We start from the raw sequence: 26,153 nt of genomic DNA, 5'->3' as shown, positions 1-26,153 counted from the left end.
CCTCACCAGACTGATGGGACCACCATTTGAGCCACTGCACTCGTGTGAACTACAATTCCTAACGTGGAAAGTAGCTTTCCTAATTGCTATTACGTCACTGAGGCGTGTTAGTGAGCTACAAGCGCTCACAATCCAAGAGCCATTCATTCAGATTCATCCAAATAGGGTAGTGCTACGTACTAACCCCAAATTCCTTCCGAAGGTGGTGTCACAGTTTCATCTCAACCAAACAATCGACTTGCCGGCATTCTTCCAAAACCCACAAACGGTGGCGGAAAGAATGCTCCATACGTTAGACGTACGGAGGGCGTTGATGTACTACATAGACAGGACACAACACTTTAGGAAAACAAAACAACTTTTTGTTGCCTTCTCACCACAACACAAAGGCAACCCGATTTCCAAAGCAGGAATAGCCAGATGGATTGTTAAGTGCATTCAAATCTGTTATCAAAAGGCCAAGCTCACTTTAACAATACCCCCAAGGGCGCACTCCACACGCAAATTGGGGGCATCCATGGCTTTCCTAGGGAACATTCCTTTAGAGGACATTTGCAGAGCAGCCACGTGGGTTACACCACATACCTTTACAAAACACTACTGTGTTGATGTGCATTCCAAGCAGCAAGCTGCTGTAGGACAGGCTGTTCTCAAGACACTTTTTCAGGTTTCTGCAGCTGGCACGGGCAACCGCCGCTGATGGAGGGACTGCTATGTATTCTATGCTAAGATATGAATTTAGCAGCCCACATGCCTCGAACTGAATATGCTACTTACCAGTATGCATCTGTTCTTGGCATGTAGGGCTGCTAACATTCATATCGCCCACCCTCCTCCCCGGTGCCTGTCGCAGCTGCAGATATACTATTGTATTCAATCATTAGCATGGACATCCTTTACACTTTTCACTCCATCTTCTGCCACAATGGCGAAAAACAATCTGGGGATGGAGCCGATGCCCATGCGCACTGTAGTCCAGGGGAGGAGCCACCTATCTCAGGATACTTCGAAGACTCTTCCAGGACAACAATGTGCGATCATGCGGACCCAACACTAGGCGGCGATCTAATGCTAAGATATGAATGTTAGCAGCCCTACATGCCAAGAACAGATGCATACTGGTAAGTAGCATATTCAATATTGGAGGCTATGAGGGTGTGAAAAGATCTACCTCCTATTTAGGCTTCAGGCCCGATGGTCTCACTGGCACTTTTTACATGCAGTTTGGGACCTAGAAAGCCCATCGCCTGACTAAATGGTAAGTTCCTTGCTAGGGATGGTAAGTGACTATGCCAGAAGCAGGCCTTGGTTTCGTATTGAAACCGGGTACGTCAGCTGACCTGAACTACTTACATTTCTCCATTTTCTTCCTCAACTTAGGTCTAAAATTATTTACAAATATACTGACTAGTCATTTTTGAATTATTTATTTATTAAGGTTTTTGTACATGAATAAAAAACAATAAACCATCATCGGAATTATCATACAGAACCAGTAGGTAATTAGCCGTACACCATTTGTAAGTCAGTGGCTCAACGGCATGGTAACATCATTAGCAGTGTGTACAGCTGATAACAATTGGCATACCCCATCTATCATAGAGCCCCCGCCCTCCATCAGTAATACGAAATGATCTTGTTGGGGTACATTATAACTCGACTATGCGATTACATTTTAAGTACACACTCCGCCATATCACATCAGTCAGCCTATGTAAACCAAACAGTCTTTTGAAATATACTGAACGTGAAAACACTAATGGGAAAAGAGGGTAGGAGGGATAACAGAAGCTGCATAAAGGTAGGCAAAGAAACGCGGGTCCCAAGTGCTGTGAAAAAGACTCTGTCAATCATCGTATGCGTGCACATCTTGACTGCTAGGAGAAACAGCTGTATAGTTTGGGCCATAAAGGAAGCTGTGAATAAATCAAAGCATAGTGCAGGCCATAAGTCTGCCCAAATATAACTTATAATTATTCTGAATTAGAAATATCCAAAGGATCTTCCGGTGTCAACAGCCCCTGTAACACACACAGCATTGCATTACATGTAGCAGAAATAGGGAATTTAGGCAGGCCCAACGTATCCTCCTGCATCAAGGAGACCGCCTCAGCCTTTACCCAATTCAGCATGGAAAGAAACCAAGCCTTTAGCGGCGGGGGCTCCTCCGTCTTCCACATGCGCGTAATTAATCGTTTGGCCACATTAAACCCCAAATCTAGGAACCTATTGGATGCTTTGTGTTCTTTACTTCTTTATACTGACTAGTCATGTAGAGAATCTTCTCTTGCGTGTTGATCCTACATCTTGTAGAAAAATTGAATAAAAGAAAAATCCCACATACTTCCCCACACTTGACAGTCGAAGAGCTTTTGATTGAGGAAACTGGCCTTTTCTACACTAAGCGATTCCTAAAGCCGATCTGAGGCTGTTGATTGGGTACTATATTTGGTCGGGATAAGGGACTCCAAAAGCAAGGGTGGTGGTTAATAAAGCAAGATCCGTGCACTTTCTTCTTGGAAGATGGACCAGCAGTGATGACCTCTCTCTCCTCCTTACCCTGACAGTGGAACCACTAGGTATTAAGATTAGAGGAGAAAAGGGAGTAGAGGGGATGCACTATGTCCCTGTTCAACGCAATATTCCTGTTTGCTAATAACATTTTAGTGACTTTCATCCCGAGCTATCAGGTTGGTTATGGCGATGTGACTGTGAAGGGGTTTTGGTGGCATTTAAAGTAAACCTTGCATAATTGTAACTAAGGAGCATAGAGGCAGGACCAGAAATCATGGAAAAAATTGGCACAACATCACTCTTTAAGTGGACAAAAGATAAAATTAAATGTTTGGGAATTGGCATCACACCCATGATTCCATGCCTATGTAAAGCTAATTGCTCTGATCCGTATCAGTCAAATTAAAAGATCTTCAAAGATAGTGCCCTCTATTTATGTCATGGTTAGAGAGAGTCATTAAATTGAAAATTAATGTGTTACTACAATTACTGCTCATATTTCAGCCTCTCCCATTTCTACCTTCTTAAAAGGAATTGGCAAATCTACAAAGACTCTTTTTAGATCTTCACCTGGGGCGATAGAGAAAAGCCCAGGATATCTGAGAGTAATGCGCAAAGCAAGTAAGGAGGAGAGCCTGAACTTACTGAATCTAAGAAACTATTTTATGGCATCTCATTTGTGGGTTGAGTTTGTGAGGTCATGCAAGAGCCAAAAGAAACATTGGCCACGTATGGAACACACCCTTTTGTGCAGAACCTGAAGTGATTTCCTTCACGACACAGACCCGCAGAAGTTTATACTTTAAAAATTTCACGACCACTCGTAGAGGTGTGGGATAAAATCTAATTGAACCCAGTAACCACACTTCCACACAATGTAACCCAGATATCACAAAAGGCAGGGAAGGGAAGGCATTGTCAAATGGAGGGAGGAAGACTTTCGAATGATATGGGAGAAATCGGACGTTCCTTATCTGCAAACGAGAATTCTTCATTAAAGATTCTAATATGTTACGCTACTTTCAGATCTACCATTGGGCCTTATTCTTTGGAAACAGAAAACCAGTGAAAGAATTAACCCCTTTTAAATTTTTCTTCAAGCAGTATGACTCCCCAAGAAGTCTAGTTTCAAACTTATACTCCGTGTTAAATCAGAAATATACAACAACCAAAATACCCTGTATGACTCGATGGATAATAAATTCTGTCTGTAGCAATAACCCACAAACAATGGCTCAGATTGTGAGGGACATACAAGGGGCAACACGTACATTTGAGAATTTGGAGACCCTATACAAACTCATGTTTAGTTGATATAGAATATCAGATGTACTCAAATGAAGTTAGTTGTTACCACAAACTACAGCGGTGTAGGAGTAGGCACCCCACCCATATTTTCCTCCCGCACCCAACTCATATACCACATAAAGGTAGGGTTTCTGCATTTACCCTACCTTTATGTAGTATTTGACTCAAATGAATGTATTCTTATCTTGCTTGGAAATGTTGGTTTGGAGGGTAATTAACTTACTATTTGTTGGGACTTTTCAAAGGTAAAGACGTATTAGAAGGTAACATTGAGACATATAAAAAGAACATTAGGCTATCCTATTTCAGCTGATCTGGTGATGATTATTTTGGATCTGAGACCCCCGGACATGAAAGCCATATTGAGGAATGATAGCTTACTTACTACGTTTATGCTACTTGCAAAGCAAGTGATTGCAACCCATTTGAGAAAGGTAGACCCAGCTGTACTAATTGGTTGGGGAAAAAAACTGAGTGTTGATTACCTTGGAAGTGAGCCGCTATGATCCCGCAGATGAGAGGAGCAAAATTAAATCCAAAGTTCTATGCAAGCAATTAATCTGTGACAATGACAATGATTCTTTATTTGTGTGATTAATAAAAACCAATACAAAAGAATGATCAGTATAAAAAGGATAGTTTAAATTGAATAATGTAATGATATATATTCACATCTTGTTCCTAAAACCACTGTTTGGTGTTTTATTTTATAAAATGCAATTAATGTTAGTCTGTTAAATGCGCCGGGCGAACTTTCAGTGGGAGTCAGACTGCATAGAAACCTCATCCATATGGGTTCCATGCGGTACCAAGGTTGACCCGTCCATTAGGGCTTGACGGGCGTGATAGATGAACTTAACAAAATTGGCCATATGCTTCACTGTGTCCAGCACATGTAACTGAAGGACGGCCTCCTTTGCCGTCCGCGTGCCCAGTTGGAGGAGAATGGGCCTTAGATGGATGCGGCGGACTGGCAACAGGGCGGGACAGCATAGTAAGATGTGAGCCAATGATTCACGCTTATAGTAGCAGAGACGACACTTCGTGATCGCTGGTCTTACTTTCACTGTAAAGTAGAGTAGAGATGTTTTAGAGAGAGCGGGTGTAGTCTGGCTGCAAGAATCCTTTGTAGGGCTTGCCTCCCCACCGGCTGTATTAGATGTGATTTGAGGTTGAAAAACCGGGCCTAGAAGGGCCTGGCGGCGCAGGACACGCCTGAAATCTCTGAGTTCACCTGCCTTGTTATACAGAGACACGGAATACTCTGTTAGCATAGAAAACCAAATTTATTAGCTACAGCTATGCACAGTTGTCCCAGAAGTACACCAATAGTAGGTTCTCAGGAGACTGCCACTTCACTCCATGGCTCACAGTCTTTTATAACCATACACACCCACAGAAAAACACTCCCCATGCACCAAATATTAGCCAATAGAAAAACATTCAAAACAAGGGACCATGTAACAAGAACTAGAACTAGCACGGCCACTGCCTACCTGCTCAATACTAGATCTGCAGGCAGACATCAGCTGGAGATCTTTAACTTATTGGACACTGACACCCCTGATTTTCTTTTCCTTACGGAAACCTGGTTTTCTGATGATTCCCTTCCTGATCTTCTCTCCGCCCTCCCCGATTCTTACTATGCTCTTCGGGCGGATCGTCCCACCGGTAAACTCGGGGGGGGGGGGGGGGGGGGGGAGGGGGGGATGGAGTGGCGATGATCATCCGTTCCAGTCTCCAGTTTGTCTCTTTCCTATCCTCCCATGTGTGGAGTAGATTTCCTAGTTGCCCGTTCAGTCAATCTTAGGGCCCCTCTTACTGTAGCCCTTTTTTATCGCCCTCCGCAGTCCTCTTTTGTTCCTGCTCTGCAGGAACTTCTGGCCACGCTCGTTGTCAATAATTCCTCTGTGCTCCTTCTGGGGGATTTTAATTATTGGCCGGGCGATCCCAGAGAAGACTCGTCTTCTAAGGATTTTTCTGTCGCCCTTCAGTCTCTTAATTTTTCCTCACATATTCACTCCCCCACTCATATCCACGGTCATGTCTTGGACCAAATTTGGTCAGCTAATTGTCCCATTCTTCCCCCCATCGTTCTTCCCTGCACCTGGTCTGATCATTCACTGATCTCTTTTTCCATTGAGCTCGGAACGCAAGAGAGGCCCCCCTACCTAAAAACATCTTGGCCCGAAATTGGAACCGGGTGGACCTTGACTCTCTGTGTGTCTCCCTTGCTTCCTCTGGCCCTGACCTATGCAACCTCCCTATTGACCATCAAATAGATGTTGTGAATCACTGGCTGTCTTCTTCCTGTGATTTAGTCGCCCCTCTTAGGAAAGTCAAGACTTGTCGCCCCCATGACGCCCAAAAATGGTTTTCAGATGAGCTAAAAATCCTCAAACTGGACCTTAGACGCTCCGAACGTCATTGGAGGCGTAAATACTGCCCTGTTCTGCGAGCTAAATACAAAATGCTTTTGGCGAGCTATAAAAAAGCCATACTGCGTGCCAAAACCATTTATTTCTCGGAAAGAATATCCCTTTCAGCCAATAAACCTAAGGAGATTTTCTCTATAGTTCGCAACCTTGTTGCATCCGACAGAGCCAACTTGAATATTAGTCCCTCCCAAGACCTTTGCCTTTCTCTTAACAACTTCTTCCTTGAGAAGATTGCCAAGATCAAATCTAATATTCCCTCTGTCCCTCCGTCCCCCCCTTCCTCTGCCCCCTCTCTGTCCTCTATCCCTCTTAACCAGTTTCCCCCTATCTCTTTGGATGTGTTCTTGGCTCTACTTCAGAAAGTGAAGTCCGGTTCCCCAGCTGACTGTGCGCCAGCTCGCATTTTGAAAGTACTTTTCACCCATTGCCCTGACCCTCCTCTCTCTCTTCTTAATTTTTCTATTTCCGCTGGTTCAGTCCCCAAGTATTTCAAATCCGCTATAGTTCGTCCTATCTTAAAAAAACCTGGTTTAGACCCTTCCCTCCCCTCTAACTTTAGGCCTATCTCCCTTCTCCCCTACCTCAGAAAGATCTTGGAGAGCTACATCACCTCTTGTCTCTCTTCCTACATCGAGGACAACCATCTCCTGGCCTCCCACCAAGCGGGCTTCAGACCGGCTCACTCCACCGAGCTAAAGAGCAAGGCAGATTCTAACTTGCCCCAAGCCTTGGTGCTCCTCGATCTGTCCGCTGCGTTTGACACGGTCGACCATGCCATCCTTCTCGACCGTGTCAGCGCAGCGGGCGTTCGGGGGCACTGCCCTCTCTTGGCTCGCTTCCTTTCTTAAAGATCGGACTCAGGCGGTTCATCTCTCCTGTTACTCCGCCCCCTCCCGCTTGGTCTCCTGTGGAGTTCCCCAAGGCTCCTCCCTGTCCCCTCTTCTTTTCAACCTTTATATCCGTCCTCTTATTCTTTCCCTTCTTGATATGGGGGTCTCCGTGTATAACTACGCGGATGACCTCCAGCTTGTTTTTGATCTTTCCTCTCCCTTGCACTCCCTACCCAAATTCCACTTCTCCTTGGTCTTTATTTGAGATTGGATGAATCGGAACCAACTGAAGCTCAATCTGGACAAGACGGAGTTGGTCCTGACTGGCTTTCCCTCTTCCCCTTGGTCAACCGCCTTTTGGCCCTCCATCTCTGGCCCCCCACCTTCACCAGCGGCCTCGGCAAAGACCCTGGGCATTAGAGTCAGTCGGGACCTCTCTATGCATGCCCAGATTAGCTCGGTTGTCTCCTCCTGTTTTCTTTCTCTCCGAATCATCCGAAAGGTGTCCCGTTTTTTTTCTCCTGACGCCCTTAAGCTTATTATCCTGGCAATGATTCTTTCCCGTCTCAATTACGGGAACAGCCTGTACGTGGGCATTCAAGCGTATGAACTTCGCCGCCTACAGGCTGTTCAGAATCAGGCCGCCCGCCTTATCCTTCACATTCCAAAGTCTTCCCATATTACCCCCGTTTTGAAAGCACTTCATTGGCTCCCCATCTCTCAGAGATCCCTCTTTAAGATGGGCTGTCTGGTTTTCATGGCTCGAGCCCGCATCGGCCCAGCCTTTATTAACTCTCTTATCACTCCCTATACCCCTAACCGTTCCCTCCGTTCCTCTAATCAGTTCCTCTCCAATGTACCTCGGTTCCGTAGATCCAAAAGCGGAGGCACCAGATTCTCTGTTTTGGGTCCCTCTTTCTGGAACAGTCTCCCCTATCAATCAGATCCATCACTGTTTACTCCCAAGTCCGCAAGGCCCTAAAAACCCATTTGTTTTCTATTGCTTATTCCTGCTAAACAGTTCTGGCTTCTCCCATCTCCCTCAGTTTTTTACCTCTAGCGCCAGGAAGCCGCTTGGTCACAGTGCGCTCTATTAAGAATCTTTTTCATTTCATTTCATTTCAAGAACGTCCCCCTTGAGCCGTTTTTTTGCCCAACCCCATAAGTCAATCAATGACAGCACCTATAGGTCAATCAGTAATGGCAAGACTTGTTTGTGTGCTTCAAAGGACAACTTAAGAAATAGGATAATGCAGGTGAAGAACACCGAAGGCCAACAAATAAGATAAGGCAGGGAAAGAATACTGAAGGCCAACAGATAGTTGGGACAAGGATTAGTCAGTCTAGACAAGGATTAGTCAGTTTGGCTAGTTCTTGGAATTGGCTTCACAACAAGGAAGGGGGGGTTATTTGACACGTAGCAGTACAAAGGGCAAAAACACTTGGTTTGCCAAGCTGCCTGAATGAGGGCAACACAAAATGGCGACTGAATACAAAATGGCGACTGAATACAAAATGGAGTCAAAACTGAATTACCTCAAGGCCATATGATGTATGAAGAGAACTTTGGGTCTCATGGAAGCCTCTAACTGTCAGAGCTTTGATGTCCGATTTACGAGAGCATGTTCTTACTTGCTTTTTTATTGATGTTTTAATAGTGGTATACTTAATTATATTAGGATCCCAGTTCTCTATGGCTAAATTCAGGAGACCTTTGGCTAAGGCAAAACCAGTTGACCATGGATTATCTGGATTTTGGAATATTTTGTTTATAACAGTCTTCATTTACTTCTCTGGTGCAACAGTGGTTAAATAAAAATATTTTGCCAGACTTGCCAATTCTACCAGAGATTGTCGATTAGATGCATGCTGGAAGACAGAATTACTTTTTGTATGCTGCACAGTGGATCTTTTCAAGGTCCTGTGCAAATTTGCCTGGGTACGCCTGTATCGCATAATTGAGGGAAGGTAATCATTTTGCCTTCAGGACTCGTTGGGTGGTTGTAGTTGTTGGGCTTTCCAAAGTGGCATTAAGTTTACAGATGGCATAGGTAACCATTTTTCCTTTCTGCTGGAGCTTATGACGGTGGGCCTGTGACCGGCCAGTATCACTGAACTAGGCTCCGAGATAATTGTACGATCGTGTACTGTTCAGTATTAGTGGTCCCTAACTCCATTTCATAAGCTTCTTTTTTGGATGGCGTCCAAAGATCACTATCTTGGATTTCGTTGGGTTTGCAACCAGCTTATTTTTAGTGTTCTACTCTGAGAGTGCTGTTAAAGCTTTTTGAAGGCCGACTTTGGTATGGTCCAAAAGGACCAGGTCGTAAGCATATTGTAACAACTGGATCCTAATTCCCCCATCCTAGGGGTCGCTAAAGTTGCTCCGTGCAGTGCACTAGCCAAAGATTGAAGAACAACGGGGCAAAGACAGAGCCTTGCTTTAACCCGTGATCTGTGAGGATTTTTGCTGTAGCAGATTCGCACGAGAGTTTAACTCTACTCAAGTTTTCATATATAATGATCTGATGGCTTGTAACAATTTCGGGCAGATGTTTCAACAGGCTAATTTCTTTCATAGAATATTGCAATCTACCCCATCAAATGCTACTGTGTAAGCGATAAAACAAGCAAAGAGCGGCTGATTGCCACAAGCCATTGTTTGGTGTACTAAGTATGATAGGGCAATGATATTGTCTAAAGTGGAGCCTCCTGAACGGAACCCGGTCTGATAGAAAGGGAGCAGATCTTCCTTGCTGACCCAGTCTGCTAGTTCCGTCAGGAGAGTGCTAGCATAAGCCTTGCCCTCGATGTCCAATAAGGCGATCATACGATAGTTCCTGGGGTCTGTGCTCTGCCCTTTTTTGTAAATTGGGTGTAGTAGTGATCCCCTCCAGGAATCTGCACTTAGCATACAACTGTCCCAAATTCTCAGCCCAGAAGTTGACGTACTCTCTAAAGAGGGAGTCAGGCATTCCATTAGGTCCAGGAACTCCATTGTGGCGTATTTTTTCAGAATAGTTTGTATTGTTTGTTTTTCTGATAGGGTGGGAACGGCCACAGGATCCATAATTTCAGATGTTGTTTACTTGGATCTTCCCCGGGGGCTTTTATTTCTGTTGATTTTGACTTCAAGTCGTCGGTGTAGATGGCTTTAACATGGGCGGTCCAAGTGCTTGCGTCAAGCGGATTCTCTCTGTTTCCTAATTACTGGTTGATATCCCAATTTGTAAGCAGAATCAACATAGGTTCTTTGAATGTCGCTCCCCGAAGCTGATGAGCTAAGTCATAAGCGAGTGAACCCCATTCCCCTAATCGGCCCTTGTCTTTATGGCCGATCTGCCAGCCCTTCCATGTTAGTTTCCAAGAGGCAAACTTATGACTTGGGAGCGGCCCCTATTTGATTCTTCCAAGGAGTCTATATGACTCTTCCCCATTTGTAGCTCCAATACAGTGAAGAGTATAACATGTTTTCTCAGTAATGGACAACTCTAAGGTAAGGGCAGCATGGTCACTTTCGTTCCAGGGTCGGACTGCATAATTTAACATGTGTTTTTGAAGACTCACTTAGTAAAATGTAGTCTATTGTTGTCTGGTTGTTATAAGTGGGTACTATCGGTGCTGTTGGGTTGGCTTTTGTGGTTAAAAAGTGTGTTGTTACCAGCTTTAAGGCCTGCATTAGGAATCTTCTGGTGCTCCCATTGCGGTGATTTTCAGGTGTCTTTTGCCCTATGTTGTGCATGTTATAATCACCGAGAATGATGGAATCCAAACCTGCATATTGTTATAGAAGAGTTTCAATCTCGTTTATTAGCTGATTGAGTTTGTTGTTTTATTCCCGGCTCGTGGCGGTTAAAATAGACTTTGATTAAGAGTATTGATATTGGGCCGTCTGACGTGATCAGACCTTTCAAGGTGCCAGCCAAAAACATGTCTGATGAATTCTTTATGACTGAAAAATGTACTTTTAGTGCATGCTTGACGTATATTGAGATGCCCCCGGACGGTCTCCCGAAAATGTTGAGTTTTATTGCTGGTTTGAAGTATTCAGCATAATCCCCTATTGGTCTGAGTACAGATTATATCTGCTCCTGCGAGAAATGTAATTGCCCCTGGACTTTGCAAAACTTTATGTATCCCTGCAACGTTCCAGGTCATTATATTAATTGTTCGGTTATTCTCAGGAGGCTATTGTGCTGGGTGTGGCCAAAGGTGGTCTTTGATGGTATCGGTTGGTTGCCCAATAATGATCTAATATTAAGAGCTAGTGGGAGCCAGGCCCAATCTTTGGTACTGTTCCCTTCAGTTGAGCAGGAGCGATTGACTCCATCTATATGTTTGGTGATTTGAATTAAATTGTTGCGCCACTTTATTGTGTGTGTGCCACCTATGGAGCCATGTAAAAACTTTCTTGTAGCAGATAAAGTTAGGTGTTTGCTATTCGTCCTTTTCTGTTCGTTCAGGTCTAGTTCTCCCTATTGAGCAGTTTGCCCTTTGTTTTTCTAAATCTCTGGGTATTTAGTAACCGGCAATGGCTTAACTTTTATGCCCCAGTTGTCCAGTTGCGTTTTGTGTCCTTTCAAAACATTCGCCATGGTCTCGTTTGAGAAGGTTATCTCAGTTGTTTCATTTGATTCGATCGGCCCTCGGCCGGAGAAAGCCACCCTCTCAATATCAGTTGTTTTGATGTTTTCGAGACCTGGAATGTTTTCGCAGAGCTTCAGAAGGTTCCCTCTGTTGAGAATGTCCCAGCTCTCCTGCAAAATATATTCCGGATATAACAAAACTTTTGGGTTTTCGCGGTCTGTGACAAGAGCCTGGCAGAGGTTAAGTGGGTTGGGTAGAGTCTTGGTGGTTTCCAAAGGCTCTATTAAATTCTGAGTTGGATTTTCGCAAAGAGCAGATCCCCCTCGGTCCAATTTGTGTTCGAGATACAGAATTGCGGATCAGTCGTAGGGGTGAGTGCGTGATCCTGGGTGCGTGGGCAGTCATTAAAACTTGCTTGCACAATAATCCTCTCCTGTTGATCATTGAGTGTGTTTACAAGTTGGGGCTCATTATAGGCTATAGGCTTTCCGGCGGCAGGTATATTTGTAATTTCTTGGCGTGGCTCATTGATCTGTGGGCCCTATGTGATGCTCAAGTGGTCTCTGGGCGCAGGAGATCTTGTCGTCATGAGAGGCTATGAGGAGGTCTTTCAGTAATAGTTATACCATATATTTGTGTGTCTCCCTTTTGATCAGCAGTGGTTGGTTTTTGTTTGGGATCACAGCCATTCTGATTCGCCTTGCTGTTATCTTTGATGTCCTGATTTTCTGACACAAACCAATGCTTAATGGTCCCTTTAGAATGTATTTTGTCATTTTTTGATTTATTTAACTTTTTCAGTTTTTTCTTGTTTTTCCTAGATAGAGGTTGGAATGCTAAAGAAGATGGTGTTAAATCATCAGATTTTCCAGACCATTATCGGTAATGTGGCAAGATTGTGGTTTTGCCTGTGAATTTGGATTCAGAGCCAATGTGTTATTGCTCAGTGGGCATTTGGGATAGTTACCGTCATTCCTAAGGGTTTCCTGCGTTAATCCTGAACTATCCAGATTGTTCTGCGGCCGTTGATGTGGGCCCAATGTGCACTACGTATCACTAGTTCTCATATTGGTTGTTTGTTCTACCATTTGCCCTTACGGAATGTTCGTGGCTTTTATCATATTTATTTCTTGATATATAGTCTTCGTGCTTAGACTCTGGGTTGAGTTGTGGTGAGAGGGGCGTGATGAATTGCTCGTCCACCTATCCGCCTCACAGTTAAGGTCTGTAACTAGAGTACTCATTATTTCTGGGAGTTTTTCCAAGGTCTGCAGGATTGGGGAGCACCCGCAGTTGTTTGGTTTTACCTTTAGATCTGTATTTTCCTATGCTCTGCGTATCAGGGAGTTTAAATGCTCCAGTTTTAAGTCCACTCCAGATATCAGGCTGGCTACTAATTGCAGTATGTTTATTTGAATGTCTAATTTATCCGCGTGCATTATGGCTGCGTTTGCCATTCAAATCAAGGCTTCATTAATCAATTCAAGATGGTTTTCTATTTTATTGTGGCACCCAACTAGGTTCCATTTCAGTTTTACGCAAGTGGGGCGGCAGTGGTTCATTTGCGCTTAATGGACTTTAGTCTAGGTCGGGACTCTCTTTTGATAATAGGTCCTCGTCTCCGGATTTGATGGGCAAAAAGGGAAAGGCCAGGGGGTCAAACTGGGGTTTCGAAAATATACAATTATTTCCGACGCCTGTAGTGTATCGTAACAAAGAAGGAAGTTCCTTACTTATCTCGCTTTCCTCCGGAGCAGAGGTGAATGGAGCTTCTGTGAGAAAGTGCCATCTTTCTTGCATTGGTATGCCCCCACTTTTTTCTGAACTGCTGCTGATGTGCTTTGACTTAGTGTGCCCTGGGCTCCTGTCATTCAGGTACGCAGGGCCTGTGTTCCTTCCCTAAAACTGTATTGAAACTAAAACCAAATTAGCATCTCTGGCCACCTATAAGCCCCTAGTAAATGGTACCCTAGGTACCCAGGGCATGGTGGCCAGAGAAGACCCCTAAGGGCTGCAGCACTTATTGTGCCACCCTTAGGGGCCCTGTACCCTGACACCCACACACTGCCTTGCAGGCTTAGTGTCTAAGTACATCCCTGTGGGCCATGCCCACAATCCCACTGCCCTGGCATACCTCAGTCACCCCTCTAGCTGGGTGCCCTATGCCAGTGGTGTGGGCACAGGTGCATGAGCCCTGTGCCCCTACAGTACCCAGGGATATTCCTGGGCACTGTAAGTGCAGTGCTGCCATTAAGAGTATATGGTGCTCGGAGGTCGTCATTACGAACTCCACAGCACCATAATGGCTTCACTATAGACTGAGAAGTTTGGTATCACACTTCTCAGCACATTAAACCCGCACTGATGCCAGTGCAAGGTTTAATGTAGAATGCACCAGAAGGAATCTTAGGGATGGCCCCTGAAACCTAAACCTGCAATCCACGTCTGGACTGAGAGGCTGCCGAGGCTGCCACACAGCAGACATGTTGCTGACCCCTGAGTGGAGACCCCCCGCTCTCCTGGGCCTGCAACAATGCACATCCTGGGCGAGGTACTAGGTCAGGATGGGCAGGGGGAAGCTTCAAAGGCCTGCCTCTGAGAGCTTCTCCAGACTATTTGCTGTACCAAGCAACTGGCCCCCACCAGTCCTGACCCCCCACTCCGGCGGAAAGACTGGCGGGAAAACCTACGCCAGGAAGGGGGGTGTGCTAGCCTGTGTCAACCCCATCCCTCATGTGGGGGAGACGAGGTGAAGCACGACCCCGGGCTCCGGCCATCTTGAAGATGGCCCTGCCCGATCACAGCTAGGCTCCTGCCCCCCTCCCACAGGAGAGGAGCAGGCTAGGTCCCTGTCTTGGGGTGTACCCACCCCAAGACAGGGACCTATTAGTCCCTGCCCTTGCCCTACCTGTAACGCCCCTAAATTCAGTATTTAGGGGCTCCCTGAACCTTCCTTCCTCAGATCCCGATAAGAAAAAGAAGAAAGAAGATCAAGAAGAAGAAGACCCGCCGTGCAGCTGCTCACAACAGGACAACACCAACTGACTTGGCCCCAGCCCTACCGGCCTGTCGATCCTGGAACCTGCTCCTGCTTAAGCCCGGCGACCCCTGCGGACAGTAACCTTGGGACACCTGGAGGACCTGCCTGCCTTGACCCTCTTACTGACTGGAACTCCCATAAGCAGAGGCTCTGCTTCAACAACCAACCCCCTGGTGCCAGCCAGGAAGCTCGAGACCTACCCGCTCTGCACCCGCTGAGCCCGGCCCGTGCCCTAGTGATCCAAGACCATGAGGACGTCCCCCCGGCGACTGTGACCCGAAGTCCAGTGTCCAAAGACCCTCCTCGACGCCTGCAGCCTCAGAACCAGGGATCCCTCTAACCGCGACCAGCCAAGGGTAAGATTTCCCGACGCCCAAAGACACCCCTGCACCCGGCGCCCTGCGTAATAAAAACGTTTTTACTAAGCTGTTTTCAGTTTAGATCCCAGGACTGAATCTAGGATCCAGTCCTGGAACTAGAGTAATCTACAAAGTAATCAGCTGTATTTATATAGGAAAACCCATTGAGCTCAATTCAAAATTGTGTTTAGAATTGTGTTGCCTACTGCAACCCCTGTACCTATTGTGTTTACAAAGTTTATTGCCTTTCTGCAAAGTACTCATCTGAGACCTCTCATATTGAGAAAAGTATATTTTGATACCTGTTGGTTCTAGAAATAAAACAACTATATCTTTGATATAAAAATAATTGGCCTGGAGTTCAGTCTTTGAGTGTGTGAAACCTTTTGCTGACTGAGTGGGTACAGCAAATGCTTTACACTGTCCTCTGGTACTGCCTTACTGCACAACCAAGCTACCACTCTAGAGAGTAAGGTCACACCTGGCTTTAACCTCTGTTATAACTCTGGGGATTGTGGACTCTATACACACGGTACCTTACTTTGGTCCAGTATATATGGAGCTACTTTCTCACAGCTTCCGTGAGACCATTGTCTAAGTTTGTAGTCGCAAGTGTGCCAATTCCTGAGTAGTTGTAGCAAAGCGAGCTGTGATCGATTGGATTTTCTTCAGCTTGTGTGCTATTTGCCTTCACTATGAAGATTTTTGGAGAAAAAGGTAAGGTCAATAAAGAGTTTTGATTCAAAATGTTGTGTTGATCAGCACATGCTGAAATGTTAGCAATAGTTCCATTGGTTTCTGTGCTAGTTTCATAGAAATATATATCAATTGTTCTTCCACAGTTGCTGGAGTTACCTTTGTTGGACAGTTGTTAGAAGTTTCTGATATCACTGTTGCCTTTAGGGCCGTTACTACTACTAATACACTGTTGCTATTGCTATTGCTGTTTCAACATGTTCACTCAGGTTTTGGGTTATATTTGTATTTATGTTCCTGGTGTTTGGGAGTTTATTTGTTCCTCTCCCACTTGTTGCTCGTCCTGTGAAGTCCTGTTCTGTGAGGTCATATCATATCTTAGACTGTCTTTGCCAGGGGCATATAACATTTGAGCTTTTTGGCGTTTTGCAGATTTGTGAGGGTGGTGGTTGGCCTGGGGTGAATCAGCCCCGCGTTCCTTGTCCACGTAGCTGTTCTGCACAGTCACCTTTCTATGCTCTTCTATTCGGCAAGTACCTGGTCTTTGAACCCTGGTGTCCGATCGTTGGGCCAGAAGTTTCGAAGTCGAAGATTGGAGCCTTCCCATTTTTTTCCTATCAGTGTCGCTTGTGACTTTACGCTGCTTACAATGTCGCAGATCTTGATAGAAGTTTTAGAACACTGGAGGGCGTAGAACGCAAAGGAGTAGGAGACAGGAGGCAGTAGAAAGCAGGTGACGGATTACAAGGGGAGCCGGAGCCTGAAAACTTGAAGTGGAGTGGAAGTGATGTTACAAATGGGGGTGGGGTCGCACACTACTCACACACCGGCGGTGGCGCCCCTAAGTACTCTGGTGAATGTAGTAACGTGTTCGCGATGCATCATCTTTCGATCTTCTGCTATCTTCGCTGTCTATGCCATCCCTGGACACGTGTTTCGGTCTATCACCCCTCGTCAGCAGGGATAGGCCGTGTTCTGGGGTTGCCGATGGCTACTAAATATCTGCCAGGTTTAGTACCACTCAGGCGCGTAGGTGCGGGATCCCAGGCTCGTCAGCCAACTGCTCAAGGGAGCTTTAATGTTACAAATGGGGGTGGGGTCGCACACTACTCACCCACCGGCGGTGGCGCCCCTAAGGACTCTGGTGAATGTAGTAACGTGTTCGCGATGAATCATCTTTCGATCTTCTGCTATCTTCGCTGTCTTCGCCATCCCTGGACACGTGTTTCGGGGTATCACCCCTCGTCAGCAGGTATAGGCAGTGTTCTGTGGTTGCCGATGGCTGCCGAATATCTGGCAGGTTTAGTACCACTCAGGCGCGTAGGCGCGGGATCCCAGGCTCCTCAGCCAACTGCTCAAGGGAGCTTTAATGTTACAAATGGGGTGGGGTCGCACACTACTCACACACCGGCGGTGGCGCCCCTAAGGACTCTGGTGAATTTAGTAACGTGTTCGCGATGCATCATCTTTCGATCTTCTGCTATCTTCGCCATCCTTTGACACGTGTTTCGGGGTATCACCCCTCGTCAGCAGGGATAGGCCGTGTTCTGGGGTTACCGATGGCTGCCAAATATCTGCCAGGCTTAGTACCACCCAGGTGCGTAGGTGCGGGATCCCAGGCTCGTCAGCCAACTGCTCAAGGGAGCTTTAATGTTACAAATGGGGGTGGGGTCGCACACTACTCACACACCGGCAGTGGCACCCCTAAGGACTCTAGTGAATGTAGTAACGTGTTCGCGATGCATCATCTTTCGATCTTCTGCTATCTTCGCCATCCCTGGACACGTGTTTCGGGGTATCACCCCTCGTCAGCAGGGATAGGCCGTGTTCTGGGGTTGCTGATGGCTGCCAAATATCTGCCAGGTTTAGTACCACTCAGGCGCGTAGGTGCGGGATCCCAGGCTCGTCAGCCAACTGCTCAAGGGAGCTTTAATGTTACAAATGGGGGTGGGGTCGCACACTACTCACACACCGGCGGTGGCGCCCCTAAGGACTCTGGTGAATGTAGTAACGTGTTCACGTTGCATCATCTTTCGATCTTCTGCTATCTTCGCTGTCTTCGCCATCCCTGGACACGTGTTTCGGGGTATCACCCCTCGTCAGCAGGGATAGGCCGTGTTCTGGGGTTGCCGATGGCTGCCAAATATCTGCCAGGTTTAGTACCACTTGGGCACGTAGGTGCGGGATCCCAGGCTCGTCAGCCAACTGCTCAAGGGAGCTTTAATGTTACAAATGGGGGTGGGGTCGCACACTACTCACACACCGGCGGTGGCGCCCCTAAGACTCTGGTGAATGTAGTAACGTGTTCGCGATGCATCATCTTTCGATCTTCTGCTATCTTCGCTGTCTTCGCCATCCCTGGACACGTGTTTCGGGGTATCACCTCTCGTCAGCAGGGATATGCCGTGTTCTGTGGTTTGCCGATGGCTGCCAAATATCTGCCAGGCTTAGTACCACTCAGGCGCGTAGGTGCGGGATCCCAGGCTCGTCAGCCAACTGCTCAAGGGAGCTTTAATGTTACAAATGGGGGTGGGGTCGCACACTACTCACCCACCGGCGGTGGCGCCCCTAAGGACTCTGGTGAATGTAGTAACGTGTTCGCGATGAATCATCTTTCGATCTTCTGCTATCTTCGCTGTCTTCGCCATCCCTGGACACGTGTTTCGGGGTATCACCCCTCGTCAGCAGGTATAGGCAGTGTTCTGTGGTTGCCGATGGCTGCCGAATATCTGGCAGGTTTAGTACCACTCAGGCGCGTAGGCGCGGGATCCCAGGCTCCTCAGCCAACTGCTCAAGGGAGCTTTAATGTTACAAATGGGGTGGGGTCGCACACTACTCACACACCGGCGGTGGCGCCCCTAAGGACTCTGGTGAATTTAGTAACGTGTTCGCGATGCATCATCTTTCGATCTTCTGCTATCTTCGCCATCCCTTGACACGTGTTTCGGGGTATCACCCCTCGTCAGCAGGGATAGGCCGTGTTCTGGGGTTACCGATGGCTGCCAAATATCTGCCAGGCTTAGTACCACCCAGGTGCGTAGGTGCGGGATCCCAGGCTCGTCAGCCAACTGCTCAAGGGAGCTTTAATGTTACAAATGGGGGTGGGGTCGCACACTACTCACACACCGGCAGTGGCACCCCTAAGGACTCTAGTGAATGTAGTAACGTGTTCGCGATGCATCATCTTTCGATCTTCTGCTATCTTCGCCATCCCTGGACACGTGTTTCGGGGTATCACCCCTCGTCAGCAGGGATAGGCCGTGTTCTGGGGTTGCTGATGGCTGCCAAATATCTGCCAGGTTTAGTACCACTCAGGCGCGTAGGTGCGGGATCCCAGGCTCGTCAGCCAACTGCTCAAGGGAGCTTTAATGTTACAAATGGGGGTGGGGTCGCACACTACTCACACACCGGCGGTGGCGCCCCTAAGGACTCTGGTGAATGTAGTAACGTGTTCACGTTGCATCATCTTTCGATCTTCTGCTATCTTCGCTGTCTTCGCCATCCCTGGACACGTGTTTCGGGGTATCACCCCTCGTCAGCAGGGATAGGCCGTGTTCTGGGGTTGCCGATGGCTGCCAAATATCTGCCAGGTTTAGTACCACTTGGGCACGTAGGTGCGGGATCCCAGGCTCGTCAGCCAACTGCTCAAGGGAGCTTTAATGTTACAAATGGGGGTGGGGTCGCACACTACTCACACACCGGCGGTGGCGCCCCTAAGACTCTGGTGAATGTAGTAACGTGTTCGCGATGCATCATCTTTCGATCTTCTGCTATCTTCGCTGTCTTCGCCATCCCTGGACACGTGTTTCGGGGTATCACCTCTCGTCAGCAGGGATATGCCGTGTTCTGTGGTTTGCCGATGGCTGCCAAATATCTGCCAGGCTTAGTACCACTCAGGCGCGTAGGTGCGGGATCCCAGGCTCGTCAGCCAACTGCTCAAGGGAGCTTTAATGTTACAAATGGGGGTGGGGTCGCACACTACTCACACACCTGCGGTGGCGCCCCTTAGGACTCTGGTGAATGTAGTAACGTGTTCGCGATGCATCATCTTTCGATCTTCTACTATCTTCGAAAGAAGATGCATCGCAGAGAACGGTACTACAATTACCATGGTCCTTAGGGGCGATCCCGCTGGTGTATTAGCAGTGTGCAACCCCATTCTGGTGAATGTTTATGCCCCTTGGAGTTTGGGCTGACGAGCTCGGGACCCCGCACCTGCGCGCCTTTGTGTGGTACTATACCTGGTAATAATTGGCAGCACACTGCAACCCCAGAAGATAGCCTAATCCCTGCTGATGAGGGGTAAATACCCCGAAACACGTGTACAGGGATGGCAAAGATTCACCTCTCAACTTCTTCTGGCCCCTCTGGTCGCCGCTATCCCCCGCACCTCACAATGCTCCACTTCTCTACTCCACTAGCTGGGGAACCCCTAGGGTCTCCTTAGGGTATCCTAGGTGTCCTTGCCCTGGGGCGGGGCTGTCCTCATGCCCTGGTGCCCCCTTGTTTTTGGGTCTCTGTGGAAGGGCGTGTGTGTAAACGCTTCCCAGGGGGACTTTCCTGGTGGCCTTTTGTTTCTCCTTTTTTTGGGGAGCGTGAAATAATCGCTACCTAGGGTGTCTCAGGTGCTGGGGAGGTTCCCACTCCACTAGACCCCTGCACCCAGTCACCACTTGCCGCCCAAGTAACTGTCAAACTTCAGGCGGCCAGGTGAAGATGAGGGCTGGAGAACAGGATCGGGATATCAGCGCGGGGCGAGGAGCAGGGAGTAGCGAGGAGAGCCACAAGCGGGTCGCAGAAGCAAGGCAGGCAAGGCAGGCAAGGCAGGAGGCAGCCGCACTACGCGCCGCCACGCTAAAGCAGCTCGGCTCGGCTCAACTCACCTCCCTCGGCACCAAACGCCTAACCCGACCCGATCTCTGGCTCAGATGATAGCTAACCCAGGATGTTAACTTTTAACTGAGTTTACATGTGCAATTTTCAATATGAGGCTCTTGTAGAGGCAAGGGAGGACAGGGTATTGAAGGGTAATGGAAGCTGCATAAACTGAAAGAAACTGCACTGCTTTTTTTGGGATGTATTATTTGTTTTTACAACTTGCCTCGGTCAATTCTTTGAAAATGGCTAAAACAATGAAATGTCATAATAGAAGAAAAAAAATCCTAGAATTGGTGTGGATTTTCTTGGAATGTTGTGCAGAAATTGCATTTTTATTCAGCCCTATAAAGCATGTTAACTGGAGTGTTTTCGTGAAGTTCATCAAATAAAAATAAATCGTAATCTTCGGTCTATGTACACTGATTTTGAATAAATATACATTTATTTTGCAGTTATTAGATGTAAGTGTGGATTTGTGGAAAACGTACAGCAGAATGGATCCAGTTTCCCTTGAGGTTCTCGTGACGGAGGTAATATATTCATAATACGCAGTGCCAGCCTTTCCTACCTATTAGTATGATGACAGCTGAGCTTTTTTTTTTCTTTTGATAATTGTGGAATGCATGTTTTAACACCTCTTTATTAGTATATATGTTATGTTAAACTACATTGTTTTTTTTTTTATAACTCTTTTTATTAACTTTGCTCATGATCTCATTCAAAATAAAGCAGTGTTCGTATGACATGAAGGAGAACAACAGTGCATCATACAATCCTAGGCAAGAAAAGCGATACAATAGACTGGTTATACTTATACCCCTTGACCACCCTCGGTAAACTAGATTGTTACGGGTTGAATTACCAGTCAATAGAGCCCACCGTTGTCACCTTTGCTTCACAACAACTTGCCAATTTAGTATACTCATTAATATCAATGTTAAGGAACTGGAGTGAAAAAAATTCCGTCGTTTCTTAGTTCCTCACACCCCCACTTATCCATCCGGTTCCATTTTATCCAGCTGGATCCATTTTATCCAGCCGGATCCATTTTTACTGGGAAGGTTCCACCCGACATCAGTCCTGAGATGTGCGGTTCGCATCTTCATTGGCATCCTCAATCACCCACAACCTCACTGCTCCACTGCCACTCAGGCTAAATATTCAAGCAAATGGACACGAATCAGTGCAATCTTGCCACATTTGCTCCGAGTGGAGCTGGCTCGTAGCCATACTCTCAATTTAAACCCAGGAGAGATTGAATTTTACTGAAATTTACAGAAGCGCAGGTAAAGGAAGTAAATATTTGTCCCTGGAACATAGAGGGCTTACTTAGTAAAGTCAACGACTACAACTTCGAAAGATACTGGCAACAATTCCATTTCATTATGCTTCAAGAAATATGGGTGCAATCAAGGTCAAGCAGGGAGGTCACACTAGCGGTGGCCTCACCATTTTACATACACTAGCTTGCACATACGCAATTCACAGCTCCCGATGATTGAGCCCAGGATATTAGCAGTATGCATATTAGGTTGGACTCAGGATCGTATCTTGCCTTTAATAATTAGAAACATTTACCTCAATCTCCCAGATCAAAGGAAAAAGGTTAATTATGAAACACGATACCAAGTCATAATGGGCATGAAAGTAGACTATATGAATGCAGACACGATGATGACAGCAGACTTTAGTCTCGGCCTGTGTAATAGCCTGAAGGAAGAAGTGGCTCAACACGAAGTGGGCAATGTGCGGCAATCCCAGATCAGGTCCTCCCTACCGGTAGCCTCACTGAAAGACTAGGAGAGGCCTCATTGACTTCTGCTCAGCTGCAGAGTTTAGGGTCCTAAAAGCAGGTTCTCCGGCGACATTCCACATTCATAGGCTAGGACAACAGAGAATTGCTTTTCTTACTTGTACTAATATGGCAAAGTTCTCCTTGTTCAATCTACCACATTCAACAATTTAGAATAGAACAATGCCTAGAAAGTGACCTTCATCTGCATCTTACACCACTGTCTCTGAGGCCGCCAATTTTGCCCACAACAAAAACATTGATGGCAGAATCCCGCACCACAAAAATGAAAAGATTAAGATTGGACGAACAGAAATTGCCAGAAATTCTTGACCACTGCATATTTTACTTTTCAAGGGACACAGGCGAAGTAGACATAATGATCCACTGGGAGAGTTTTATAGAGCATACTGTATCTAAATTCCCTACCACATATCGCAACATTTGCCACACCCCAGAGGTACAAGTGAAGAAATGAAGCACCTCAGAAGCGAGATGTATTGACAAAAACGTTTTTTTTTTAAACACCTATGGCAGATACGAATCTGTCCACAGAACAGAGCACTAAAAGCAGCAGTGGAATTACCTAAGAGAAAACTTAAAAAGGAGCTAGTCAAGAACTCCCACTATGACAAATACTGGACCACTCACATGTATTTCAGTGAAAGCAACAACTCAGTGGAATTGTGGCAGATGGTTAACAAAAAAAAGAGCATGGGCCATGCAAAGCAAACAATGCAATCATCAGTGAGCATGAATGGGTGTATTATCTAACACACCATATCATGGTTGGAGAATCCTGCTCAAGTCCAGCACAAATTGTAACAATTATTGGCTGCCACAGAGGGAACGTAGTCCTCCCCTGTACCAGTTCCCAAGGTGCGTTCCTGACGTGTTCCGATCACATCACGAAAGAGAGTCACATTGATGGGCGGTTCAGTTCACAAGAAAACAGTTGAACAGGAAGTGTAGGTTACATGAGCATCGACATCGAACAAATAATTGCAAATTCATGCTCTAACTGCGCCTTGGGTCCCAACGGAATACACCAGGCCCTGTTACCGTTTAAGAAGAACCCCTCACTATGACCCAATAAGCTCTCACTACCATTCAGACAACTTCATCAAAAAGAAGAAGCTCCATTCGTGTTCATTAAGGTGGGAACTCAGCACAGCATCTATTGGCTGATACCCCTTTGGGACAGTGAAGCAAATACTTCGCTGGTTTACTGTTGGAACACTTCAGGAATTGGGCTGATCTTCAAAGCATAATACCCCTGAATCAAAAAGTATTTCTGCAAAAGCAAGGATGCATCTCAAATCTGATGGCAATCTCTCTCTTCATGGACTAATCGATTAAAACCCATTCACTCCAGTATATGTGCTTTGTCAACTTTAAGGCCACTTTCCACTGGGTCCCGGGGAAGATTCTCTGGGGAAAGCGAAGTGCATGAGTAATTCCAGGAAGAGCTATAGAGAGCAATAGAACTCTTGTATACAGATACGTGGACAAGAATAAAACTGGGTGATCAAAGGTTCCCCTGTCCAGGAGAATGAAACGACAATAGGCTTAAAACAAGGGTGTGTTTTGGCACCACTGTTTTTTAATCTATACATCTCAGACCTTACATCAGCATTTGACTGGTTAACCCACATTCCCCAAACTAGGGATGAAACAATTATCCAGTTTACTATACGCGGGCAATCTGTTAATGCTGAGCAAACTGAGTGAGTCTGCAGACACTGAAAACCAAACTTAATGAATACACCTCATTTAACAAACTGCAAGTCAATTTGGCAAAAACCAAGATCATCATCTTTGAAAAAAGGATAAATAAGCCAGGAACTATGTTAGATGAGCGACCTATCAGTACAGTTCTGTAATATAAATACCTATACATTTGGCAATATTCCAGAGACAGTTCCCTGCTGCAAAAAGAATCCATCAAAACTAAAGCTTATGGCCTGGAAGCTTGTTTCTTTGCCTCATCCAAAAATCTAAGGGGCTCAAGCTTGGGCTGGATGCTTCCGGTCATGAGGGGGAAACGGACTCCAACAACCGCATGTGGAAGTGAAATGATGCTGGGTACATAGGCGAAACTGCTGGAAGCATTACTGGCAAAAATCTATAAATGCATTTTTAGTCAACCAAACATGTCCTCCCTGATGCAGGTTTGTTTCGAGTTTGAAACTGTGGCCAGGCAGTGCGTTTCTCAAGCTTTTCTAGAGAATGAGAGCACCAAACCTGTATGCGCTGAATGACCTCATAAGGCAAAAGCTAACCTGCCCTATCGGATTTTCATCCCACTGCTGTTACTTAGAAGTCTTGACAACTTGCACTCAAAGGAGGTATGGAACCGGTATGTCAATTATATAACATTTAAAAAAGCTGTGAATGCCAGTGATCAGGAGCTGTGCAGCATCAGGACAAGAATGCAGTGATGTAGCATACCCACGCCTGGACAGTCATAAAAACTTGCAGTGTGACAGGGAAACGGTAATACCTGTAATTTAATTACACAAAGTGTATAAAAAACAGGTTAATTGCATTTTTTTTGTGGGCACTGCGAACAAAGGACTTAATCCTGAAGTGGCAAAAATCACCTTGAGAGTATAAATGTAGACGCTGTAAAAGAGAAATTGAAACAGTCATACAGATCCTGTGTCTGTTCCGTGCGCTTTTAGAAGCTCGCAGACTCCTGCTACTTGGGCTATTTAACATGCTGAAGGTTCGGACAATCAGGGGCTGCCTGCCTGTCATAGCCATCTTAAATCCTTCCTACACAGTCTTGTAATTAAGATAGTTGAGAGCAATATATGATTAAGACATGCAGGGCGTACCTCAGCCACTGTTGCAATCAACTTTTTTTCATTTTTCTTTTTTTTATTTTTATTATTGAAGTTCTTGTATCATAATTTCAATATATAGAAATAAAATAACATACATTGTGAACCAAAAAGTAAGTGTACAAAACAACATAATTTACAGAATACAAAAGTCCAATATTACTCAAAATACAATCTCCAAATTTTATCAAATTTCCTTGTCCCACCAATTCGCTGTGCATATCGAAATTCACTCGTTCTAATATTTCTCATTTTTTGAAGCTAGGTATTAAACGAAGGAGCTTGTATTAATTTCCAATTCTGAAGCACCAGGGACCTTGCCACTGCCATTACAATAAATAATAGTTTAACCATCTGTTCTAACAATCAAAGATCAGAATCCTATCCATACAGTATTAATTTAACATTGTAAGTAATCTGGATCCCACAATACTTTTGTAAATATTCGAAAATCTCATTCCAAAAAGGCACAATTTTAAAACAGTGAGCTATAATGTGAGACCAATTAGCAGGAGTATGTTGCTGACATCTAAAACAGATGGCACTAGTATTAGCATACATTTTAGAGATGGCAGCAGGAGTACGATACAGGATCCATTTACTAAAAAATAACATTCTCCTCCAATTAGATCCTCGAAGAACACTAAAATTTAGCTTTTTATACTTTTCCAGGTAATAATAGTAAGAACATGATTCTCCTGTTCTTGCCATTTTTTGATGGCTTTCATACTAAGATCTACCTCAATATGTTGCAAACAACTTGACGTCTCCCAACATGCTACACAAATCAGAATTTTTATCTCCATATATCATGTAAAGCACACAGTGGACTGACTTAATTGTATTAGCATATACCAATGCCATT

The 26,153-nt window shown here is 45.8% G+C and overlaps 1 protein-coding gene across 1 annotated transcript in view; it reads left to right on the top strand.

Moving 5' to 3' along the window:
• DNAAF9 (dynein axonemal assembly factor 9) overlaps positions 1 to 26,153 on the top strand; it is an 816,325-nt gene that overhangs the window by 251,691 nt on the left and 538,481 nt on the right. Inside the window, exon 7 of the mRNA XM_086964303.1 lies at positions 21,103 to 21,180. Within this exon, the coding sequence (XP_086820429.1) occupies positions 21,103 to 21,180 (78 nt within the window). The remainder of the gene's footprint in view (positions 1 to 21,102; positions 21,181 to 26,153) is intronic.

Source organism: Lissotriton vulgaris, chromosome 3_2 (assembly GCF_964263255.1).
Source record: "Lissotriton vulgaris chromosome 3_2, aLisVul1.2, whole genome shotgun sequence".
In the NCBI taxonomy this organism is placed as follows: domain Eukaryota; kingdom Metazoa; phylum Chordata; class Amphibia; order Caudata; family Salamandridae; genus Lissotriton; species Lissotriton vulgaris.
The sequence above is the reverse complement of the archived record's forward strand: the minus strand, read 5'-3'. Positions and strand labels throughout refer to the sequence as shown.